At 37.7% G+C, this 10,988-nt stretch overlaps 1 protein-coding gene across 1 annotated transcript; it reads right to left on the reverse strand.

The window, feature by feature from the left end:
- Positions 1 to 36: 36 nt before the first annotated feature.
- Positions 37 to 5,613, reverse strand: ncf2 (neutrophil cytosolic factor 2). The gene is made up of 15 exons (XM_033985479.2): positions 5,364 to 5,613; positions 4,843 to 4,925; positions 4,213 to 4,321; positions 3,747 to 3,881; positions 3,492 to 3,599; positions 3,336 to 3,395; positions 2,273 to 2,316; positions 1,984 to 2,125; positions 1,838 to 1,903; positions 1,227 to 1,278; positions 1,116 to 1,162; positions 893 to 1,032; positions 472 to 583; positions 274 to 379; positions 37 to 187 (listed from the first exon to the last, which is right to left on the reverse strand). Exons 1-15 carry the CDS (start codon positions 5,535 to 5,537, stop codon positions 96 to 98), a joined length of 1,470 nt encoding a protein of 489 aa, XP_033841370.1. The 5' UTR covers positions 5,538 to 5,613; the 3' UTR covers positions 37 to 95.
- Between the last annotated feature and the right edge of the window lie 5,375 nt (positions 5,614 to 10,988).

The raw sequence follows: 10,988 nt of genomic DNA on the forward strand, positions 1-10,988 counted from the left end.
TATATTTTATTAAACATTTTATTTATTTACTCACTCACTTTTTCATATAAATATAAACATTCAAATGAAACTTGGAAAGCTTGAAAAGCCTTCAGTCACTGCCCATTGACGGGTAGCTCCTCAACAAAAGAAGCTGGAAATATGCCTGTCTTTTCACCACACTGACCCTCGAGCCAATCCTGGTTAACTAAAAAGAGAAGGGAAAAAGCCTGTTAATTTTTATAATATTAATTATACAATACTGACTCTAAAGGTCAAGATGAATTTTCCTACTTCTAGAGAGTAAAAGGATCTTGTCTCCTTCTTGAAAACTAAGATCTTCTGGATTTGAGGACTCATAAGTGTGAAGAGCGATGAAGGAAATCTGTGGTTCTTGAGGCTAGAATGGCCAGTATAAAAACATTATTACAACAACCTGAATGTTTCCCATGTGTTTAACATATAAATGGATAGGGCATATAATTTGTTCACCTCATAGACTTTACACCACATAGTGAGGCGGCCATCTTTGGCTCTGTTCCACACACTTTTCATGTCTGTTTTTGCATTGATTACACTCTCTCCTGTCTCCTCTCGGGTTAAACTAAAAAAGAAACAAAAATATATTATTTATTAGTGAGACATTGTAAGATTATAAAACAGGACCAACACGTCACATTATGAGACTTGACTATTTCCAAATAATGGGTTGATTGATGCTGTTTATATGCAGGGAGCTGGTTTATTGTTGGTATAATGGGACCTGTATGAACCAGTATTTAATAATATATGTGTAATCAGAGCATACAGACAAAATGTAACTCTCCTCATGAATCATTCAATGCAGTTTCACCAACATACTCAAAATTATTACATTTTCCAATACACATTCTAGTCATAGGTTCATTTTTACCTCAAGATTAACGATGTTGCTTCAAGTTTCAGCTTCTTTCCTATTTTGTCGATGAGTACTTCATAAGAGGAGCCCAACGGTAGTGAGATCGCAAAGGTAAAAGTGAAGTGGATTTTGATAACACAGGTATTGTCTGTGTCCTGGGAATGAGCAGAAGTTAACGCCATTATTTTAGATGTAATATTTTTTACAGTTAGTCAGAATTTGAAGAATATTTGAATACCTTTTTGTTTTGATCAGCTCCACTTTCCACAACAGAAGTTTGATCGCCTAAATAGAAACCATAAGTGTGTGTATGTATATAAATATGCACCAAAATACAGCAATTACCAACCTTTTCTTTTAGGTCGCATTGGTGGTTCCCGTGTTGGAGGTGTATCTATTCCCTGTTATAGTGAAGTTGTCATTTTAGCTACTCAAATACAACAAAACATGCTATAGTTTTTAAAGGTCCCATATTACACAAAATTGACTCTTGTGAGCTTTAAGACATGTTTTAATGTTGCTTTATCCTCAAAAACAGACCTGGAGTTGTGTTTTGTTTCATTCACACTTTATTATTAGTCCTTCTACATCTCCAAAGCTTAAAATGCTCTGTTCCACCTTGTGATGTCATGAAGCGATAGTTTTCGAATGAACGGTTCCTTTTACCTTTTCTTCAATAGAGATTAGAAATTTCAGAGATGAAATAATCCAAATGATTCTAGTGAAGGTATCTCAAGTTTAAAAACACAGTGGAGCACTTCCTGTATTACCACATGACATCATAAGGTGTTTGAGGAAAGAACTCAGCCTAAATATACAGGGTGTGTTTGTGTGTTAAACATGTGTGAATGAAACAGAATACAACGCCAAGTCTGTTTGTGATGAGGAAACAACATTAGAACAGAGATCATAAAATAGTGTAATATGGGCCTTTTTAATGTGTTGGCAGAAAAATTTTACCTCAGGTCTTTTAGAAGTGGGTGAAAAATCCAGTGGCTGCAGATAATTGTAAGGAACAAGCCCCTTCTGCGATATACACAGTTTTTAATAGAATAGGAAGTCTAAATAATTCATATTTCATTTCAAGGTTAATTATATGATCTTACTCTCCCATTGAAAATAACAGTAGCCCAGTTGTCAGCTCCCTTCTGAAGTACGAACACAATATTTCCAGGCACTACTGCCAACTCGTCACTAGTCTCAGGAAATAACTCGAATAAAACTATGTGAGCTTTTCCTTCTAAAGCTCTAAAATGAACACATAAATAGACAGACAGACAGACAAATAGGTAGAGAGATAGATCAAATATATAAATTGATAAATAGATACATTGTTCACTTCATGTATTGTACAGAAATTACAGGAAGAAAAGAAAAAAGCATGAGCTGATTTACTTGAAGACTCCAGGCTCCTCTGGACTCGTAGGGCCGTCTTGCACCTGTCAGTTAAGTATGCAAAAAAAGGACGTGTAAGGAACTGTACACACCACTGTTACACCACAGGTTAAAGCAATCATTTCTCCATCGTGCTGTCACAATACATTTGAACATCAGTGTTATACCAAAGAAAAGGTTTCTTTAAAGGTCCTATATTACGTAAAATTGACTCTTGTGACCTTCAAGACATGTTCTAATGCTGTTACCTCCTCAAAAACATATCTCGAGTTGTATTTTGTTTCATTCACATGTTTAGTCTGTCTACATCTCCAAAGGTTAAAATGCTCTGTTCCACCTTGTGATGTCATGAAGTTGTAGTTTTCATGTTAACAGCTCCTTTTACCTTCAGTTCAATGTAGATTGATAATTCCAGGGTTGAAATTATCCAAATGATTCTAGTGAAGGTGTGTGGAGTTAAAAAACACAGTGAAGCACTTCCTGTATTACCACATGATGACATCACAAGGTGGAACAGAGTGTTTTCTGTTTGAGAGGAGAGAAGAACTCTAAATATGCAGAGTTTGTGTGTTAAACGTGTGAATGAAACAAAACACAACTCCAGGTCTGTTTGGGACGAGGTTTGTCCAGTGTGATTTTTTTCATTTATGATGCTAATTTTGATTTTAGTTTTATCAATGACATCCTATCCATAATATTGAAAACAAACGATAAAGCAGAATTATTCCCCAAAAAGTCAGAAACTATTCTAAACGTAAAAAAAACCCCCAAAAAAAACACCAAAACAACACAAACTGCAAAAAATGCATAACAAATACGCATAAATCTCATCATAGTACAGAAAAATAATCAAAATGTTCCTTCTAGTGCAAAGAAAAAGTCCCCATAATAAATATTGACCCCCAAAATCTATTGTTCAATCTGTCATATATTTGTCATATATTGAACGATAAGTTGATATATTCATTATTGTGACTGCTATGTGAAATGATTATTATAATTATTATTAAATCAACTTTCTATAGCAACTAAATAGTATTACTGGTAAATTAGAGAAAATGACCTGTGGTTGTAATGGTGCAAATCCTGAAAACTGGTCTTGTGGAACAACTGAGGCAACAACCTAAAACATAAAGAAATCATTCACTGTATATATATTTGAATCCCATTTTGGTCTGGATTTGAATTTTGAATGAAACTTGTCTATTAAGTGCATTACCTTTGCTTTTCCCAGGTAGTCCTTCTTCTCTAACTCTGCCACATAGTGCTTATTTGGCCTGAAAAGCTCACTGGATGGAAACTCCACAAGTTTGAACAGCTTTTGTTTCTGTAAGTTAAACAAAACTTTCATTATTAAACACATAAAGGGGAAATGTGAGTTGTCTGTCATGGTACATTGAATCCACAAAACTGAATTAGTTCTGAAATGTCCTGGGTAACTGTAGATAAAGGGGTGTGGACAGGGGGCACTGACCAGAATAGACCGAAATGCTTTGTCGATAAGGTTGAGTTTGCTTTCAGTCTTGCAGTCCAGTGCCTTCTGCAGGTTTTCTTGGGCATTTTTCCAATTTCCCAAATGAGCTTCAACTAGAGCCATGTTGTGAAGAACCTTGGTAACAGAAACACTCATAATATGACATTGGATTCACACACTGATTTACGATATATCCAAGGAACAGCTTCTTTATGGTTGTATATTTGAGCATTAGGGGCACTATGTAAGTGTTCGGCTGCGAGTGTCATCTGCTTGTCTGGATGGAGATAGCTTTGTCTGTAATTTTACACAGTATGGCATTAAACATATCTTTCATTTTTTTCAACCACAAGTGTTTTAATTGGTTTGAAAATGATATAATCTTATTGTGAGTGGGCTCGCCTCACTCTAATCCCCTAATCAGATCCACCAGAAATATGTACAGCCATAAAAATATGTAGCCTACCTCACATGCAAACAGCTTGTATCTGAGACCAAGAGCTTTGTAATCGATCAGCTGGTTTCCTCGAAGTGCTTTATAGGCATTTGTGAAGTCACCTAAACACTCCTCCAACCTTAAAAACATCATTAGACAGTTATTATGACCACATCTATTGCAGTAGTTGTTTTAATAGTTGTAGTAGCAGTAGTAGTAACAACACTGTAACTCCTAGTACATCGCCTCTCATCTTAGCAATATTACTCAGTAGTATCATTTTGAAGTAATTGTATGTAAGTACATTCTCCAAAGTGTTAAAGGTCCACCATGCAACTTTTCTGCTTGTCTACATGGAGATTTTTATTGCCTTGGCAAAGAGAGAAGGAGAAGATGTCACCAGACCAAGTTACAGATAAAATCTGTGGAGAGGTGAGGTGCTCACCTTAAAAATGTATGTATTTAAAGGTGTTTTTCAGCAATAAAAAAAACTGCAATTCATTATATGTTTGGTGAGTTTAATGGCATACTGTGGAACATGCCAGACAAAGCATTGTATCATGGTGATGGACCCAGGACCCCCACTTCAAAAAGTTACAGATTGCACCTTTAAAACATGCTTATTGTCATTCAAGTCAATTGTGAAACTGTTTATCTTGCCTCTCCTTTTTGTAAAAGGTAATTCCTCTTTGAAAGAAGGCCACAGCCAAGTGTTCATCTTTGCGTATGCTGCCATCAAAAGCCTAAGAGCAAAAAATATATATAAACATATATAACACGCACATGCGCACGCACACGCACACACACTTACACTTGTTTCAAAATATTAGTATTTCCACATGAGTAATAGAGAAATAGCAACTTCTTGTTTTTCAGTGACTTGCACTTTGAAAATACCCTTCCTCATCACCTGCAGTCAAAAGTGTATACAAACATTTACATACAACTATATTATAATTATGACTGTACATAATTAAATTCTGCATTTTTTAGGTTCACACTAAATTGGAACTTAACCAGGACTAAAGCTGGCCTAATACAGGACTAAACCAGGACTAAACCAGGTCTAAACCAGGACTAAACCAGGACTAAACCAGGACTAAACCAGGACTAAACCAGGACTAAACCAGGACTAAACCAGGACTAAACCAGGGCAAATATGAATGCAGACGCTTGGGTACCTTTTCAGCAGCATCAAAATCTTTATTGAGAAGATGAAGACAGCCGATGTTAAAATAAATTTTGGAGTTTGGTTCTTCTATGGCCAAGAAAATCCTGAGGGCTTCTGGGAGGTTCTTTTTATCCACACATGTCACAGCGTCGTCCCATTGTCGCAGAGTGTCCAGAAAAGTCATGGTGTCTGCAGCACTTCACCAAACTCAAATAACCAAATTAAGGAAACTCTTGTGATTTGTACCAGACAGAACAGGAAGGATGTGATTACATATGGTGTGGGGGAAACTTCAGCATTGGTGTCACTTCTGTTTTAATGACACCTTGAAAACATATTTCATTTGTAATCAGTAATCAGCACCAACTGTAGACTCACAGTATCAGATGCTACTGTCATCATTATAGAGTGAAGAGACATCACGATATGATAATTCACCTTCACTAATACACAATCATGTCTCTATAGAGAAATAACTGTATATTAGTAAATAAAAGGTAAATAAATATAGTACTGTGGAACATTCCAGGCAAAAATAACAACTTCTTAAAGAGAATCAGGTGGTGGATCCAACAGAAACTTATACAGTGTAGCTTTAAATCAAGACTTTACTATATATTGTGTAGGGATAAGTGTTGTGATCTCTTTACTTTGTTACCTGGTGAAATATTTAGCTCCTGATCTTATGTTAATGTGTAAAGTGTTGACCTGTTAGTGTGAGGATGATGAAGACAGCGAACATGTTGAGGTACTCAACAACAACGTCGAGAATGGAACATAGTCTTTCTATGCGCAACATCACAATTCTGCTCGGCAGGAAAGAAGCCCCTAGAGAAAAATGCGCAGGGATAAAGCTATTTCTCTATAGTTGAACACTGAAAAAAGGACTGCCCTGACGCCAACCTATGAAGCATTAACATCAACTACAAATTGCCTGGCAGGATCTGGTTGAATATGGATTGGAGCAGAAATAAATCTTTGCTTAAGGTCCTCAAAAGCTACAGCTGCCTCTGGGTTTCAGAAGTAAGTTTAGATAGTGGAGCTGCTACTTTGGTGTAGCCCCTGATGAAGCAGCAGTAGAAATTGGCAAAACCTAAAAAGCTCTGACCCTCACCTACCCATCTTCAATGACGTAACCCAAAAAAGCCAAGGATGTGACATGGTATTCACATTTCTCCACTTTAACGAACAACTTGTTTTCCAAGAGAAGAGACATTGTAAAACCTGGTGGACCTGGGACTTATGCTCCTCCAAACTTCAGGGAAAAATCAGAATGTCATTGAAGTACACAAATAGGAAATGGTTTAGAAAATCCTGTGTGACATCAATCACCAAGGCCTAGAAGACAGATGGCACATTAGTCCAAATGGCAAACAAAATATTCAACGTGACTTAGTGTTGAAAGCCGTCTTCCACTCATCACCTTTTTTATCTGATGCAGGTGATAAGCATTGTAGAGATCCAGTTTGGTAAAGATCTTTGCTCCCTGAAGAGGCTCAAAAGCAGAGGAGATTAAAGATAGTGCGTACTTGTTTTTAACAGTAATGTTGTTGATGCCACAAAAATCAATACAAGAACAAAGTGTTTTATCTTTATCAACAAAGAAGAATCCTGCACCAAGAGGGGAGGAGAAGAAGCTCGAATTACACCTGCCGCAAACAAATTTGTGATTTACACCTCCATAGCTTGTCTCTCAGGTCGTGTTAGATTCTACAGGCAACCAGCAGCACAGGAGACTCCAGGAAGAAGTTCAATGGTCATAGGGCCGATGTGGTGGAAGAGAAAGTGCCCTTTGCTAAAAACCTCCCAGGTCAGGATACTCAGCTGGAACCAAGGTCAGGTCTGGAGGCTTGAGAGTAGTCACCAAAACCCCTTCTGTAGGAGGGATGGCTGACTGGAGACAAGATGAGTGACAGAAAGAACTCCAGCTTATGATTTTCACAGCTGACCAATCAATTATAGGAATTCTGAGGCAGGAGAAACCCAAGACCAGGCGACACTCAGGAGAGTCAGAAACATAAAACAAACAAACAAACAAAACCATCTGTTTCATTGTGATTTCCTGAAAGAACAAGGTGAACAGGGAGCAGTTTGAGGTGTAACATGAGCCAGGAGTTTGCCATTAAGAGCACTGATATGTTCATTTAGAGGCTCCAAAGAGATGCCAGCTTGCTTTACAAGATTAGTGTCCACAAAACCATTGCCCTGCTGCAGAGTCTATTCATGCAAGTAGGGGTATAGTTTGGTTATAGAAGAGTGAGCCTTGTATTTCAAATTGTGGGAGGATGTCATAATCCTGTGTCTTGCTCACCAGTACACCCAACCTTGATTTTGTGTTACACTTCAACATGTAGAAGTGTAACAAACAAAATAGAGGTGTGATTCTCACCTGGGCTTGCTGTAATTCTTTGAGTAATTTTAAAATGTTGCCAAAACTTAAAAAAAAAAAAAAACAAGTTACAGTACAATAATTGTGAATTTTGGACCCATAACAAACCAATAGAGACACATTTTTACAACTGAAAATGTCATCAGCTCCAGGAACAGCAGAAAGAAACACCAGACTGCATTAACATCTTCTGCAGGCCTAAGCTTCACTGCAGCCTCAACTTTAATTGGGACTACCTAATTCCATCCACAAACACAGTCCAAACATGAGGAGTGAAGGAAAGGAGGAGGTCTGGACCAACAAGAAACAGTTTACTCACACTTGATCTCCAACCCTGCAGGTGCACGTCTGATTTTTGCACATATTTAGATCAAATCGGCTTATCACTAAGCAAACAAAATGTATTTACAGAAAGCTGCAGATGTGCACAAATATGTAATGTAGAATCATATTTTTACAAGTCTAAAAACATAACATTTCACCTGCATTTACATGAATGATGGATTACTCTGTTTATTCTACAATGTCATAAGTGTTTCCACTATTGTTTTAGTCTGATAAGAAAATTCATTGAATTATACATTGGCAAAGCTAGTTTGATGGCATGCATAATAAGAGAAACATATCAACAAACAAAACATTATACAGCGTACTGTATCATATATACACAGAGATATTCTCATTCTGCTTCAGACACTTTAATAAAGGTTTTCAGTAGAATAGCAGCTCATTTTATTTGGTTCAAAATGTTTCAACAACAGAAAATCTGCATGGAAGACCAAGTGATGCATCAGTGTATCAGCTCCTGTGTTCTGTGTTAGACCTTTTTCAGAAAAGTGGAGCTCAACAGTGAATGTTCAATCTCCACATGATATGGTCACATTACATCCAGAATACAAGTACATGTCTAGTACTAGTACTGTACATTTTTAGTTCCAGTTTGTCAGCATTAGTTCATGACATATAATAGTTTTAATGTTTTCTAAAATATCTTAGTTAATATCAAAGAAGACAAGCTGCCATTTTGTTTGTTAACGGTGACCTGATGTTTGGGAAGTTAAAATAGTGTGAGGTATCGACACATCAGTAATCTCAAATGTATGCTACCTGAAGTAAACAGACTGCAGAACGAATTTACACTCTCCCATGAAAATTATCATAAAAATACTCTTGGATACAGAAAAAAGGTTTTGTCACGTGCACAATACTGACCTTTGAACTGAGAAGGTCAGAGTTTACCTTAACTTACCTAAACTTAAGATAGTCATTTTTCAAGCTATATAAATGCAAGGGTGATTAAAAAAAATAACAGAATAAAATGAATATCTTCCAGATACATCACCTGAGTAATGCTCTGGATCAAGAACATGAACTTCTCTGCATTGCTGGGTTGGAGGCAGGTTAGCTGAGTCCAGGGTAGGAGGCAGATTTGTGGAAAGTGTTGCAGTGAGATTCTGGAGGATGGTGTTGAGCTGGGCAATCTGATTGGCAGAAATTTGTGGCTCTCAATAAGACCTCAAAGTTGGTCATGCTGTTCAATTACAGACCCTTGGTTGGTTCACCGTCTGCTGGGTCCATAGTGGTCAGTTTGTTCTGTCAGTGTATAATCTGGACCCAGAAGCAGATAACGCAAAGATTGCAAAATATGTTATATTGAAGATGGGCTGAGATGGGGGGCTGAAGAGCAGAAGACCGATTGATGACAACTAGAGGAGAGTGGAGTTGATAGTGTATCTGTTGTTGTCATACACGAGCTGATTCTCCTCTGGTGCTCAGCAGGAGTTAGGCGGGTCCAACCCACTTTCCTGGGTTTTTCAGTAGGTAGAAGAGACTGCAAAGGTTGAGGCTGGGAGGAGCTTTGGGGAAGCATAACTGCAACTGCACAGGGTAAAGCTGGATGAGCAGGAGGAGAACCAAGGGCCCCTGTGTTTTTCTTACGTTTACTCATGTAGCTGGCTGTCTAAACAAACCAACAAAGATTAGAGCATCCAAGGAACTTGATCCATCATGTAACTCAATTTCATTTTTCATGGTCTCACTGAAGACATACAAATAAGCTCCAAAGTGCCTGATCATTCCAATCAGACTCAGTAACCAAAATTCTAGTCTACTGAATATTCTGCCACACTGTTGACCTTGAAGAAAATTGAACAGCGTTTTGCAGCATCAACAGCAATATCAGTATATTTTTTTACTCTGACAGGAACATTGCAAAAGTACTATCCAACACAGTATGTGCCCATACATACGTAAAATATGCTACCTTGGCTTTGTCTGAAGCAGATTGTACAGCAGGGATATGATTTGGATTTTTAGATGTTGGATTAGCAGAAGTCATAAGAATAGTGAGTTTATTAGCCAAATCTTCAACCAATTTTCCAATAGAAGTTAAAAAGCTCCAATAGCACAATATCCCCTCTGTAACCAGGAGCACATGTTGTCCATATGTATTTTATTTTTTATGTATTTTTTTTTATTTTAATAGACAGTTTTTCCAGACCAAGGTATAGTTTGTTTTCAAACCTGAGGGGTATAACACAATATAAACACATTAGTAAAAAAAGGACAGAAAACCCAGAAAAGTACTCGTCCACCAAAAACATAAATAGAACAGGAGCACAAATGTAACGTCATATATGAAATACCCTGCAGGTCTTGCAATAAAACGTACACTGGGGAACAGGGAGGGCTATCAGTACACGAAAAAGGGGACATGGAACAGAATGTAAGAAGGAAGGCATGCACACAAACCATTCCTAACCACTGAAAAAGATAAGCACATCATGGACTTGGACGGAGCAAAGATCATTGGGTCAACAAACTTCGGCAATCGAAAAAAGAAAACATGCCCACAGGACCGGAGCCTTTTTAACTCACACACCTGGGAAACTGTCCTGAAGAAGTCGGACTGCAGGTGGCGCTGTTGTCCTGCCTCCACTGTTGGGAAGCCAGCGCCAAAACCTGTTTAAAGCAGCTGACTGGACACGTCAGGGCAACATCATGTGACCACTTTAAGGAACAGTCCAAACTGTTAGGCATGAAAACAAACTAAACCTTGGTTTAGAAAAAGAATCTATTAAAATAAATTAATGCTAAACCAGAAGAACCTCATTGGACAGTTGTACGTATATGCATGTAACTCTGTGTCAAGAAGTAAGAGACAGTGGAGCCCAACATATGTGCTCTGGGACAATACATTTTACATTACATCACATTTCATGACCTCACCTTTATCAGAGATGCGTC

This window comes from Periophthalmus magnuspinnatus, chromosome 20, assembly GCF_009829125.3.
Source record: "Periophthalmus magnuspinnatus isolate fPerMag1 chromosome 20, fPerMag1.2.pri, whole genome shotgun sequence".
Taxonomy (NCBI): Eukaryota; Metazoa; Chordata; class Actinopteri; order Gobiiformes; family Gobiidae; genus Periophthalmus; species Periophthalmus magnuspinnatus.

Excerpts from the sequence above, each read along its gene's own strand:
- ncf2 (XM_033985479.2), bottom strand. The coding sequence starts at position 5,537 with ATGACTTTTCTGGACACTCTGCGACAATGGGACGACGCTGTGACATGT. Across the intron at positions 4,322-4,842 it reads ACCTTTTACAAAAAGGAGAG|GTTGGAGGAGTGTTTAGGTG; the intron begins GCAAGATAAACA and ends GATGTTTTTAAG. Across the intron at positions 3,600-3,746 it reads AAGCATTTCGGTCTATTCTG|AAACAAAAGCTGTTCAAACT; the intron begins GTCAGTGCCCCC and ends TTTAACTTACAG.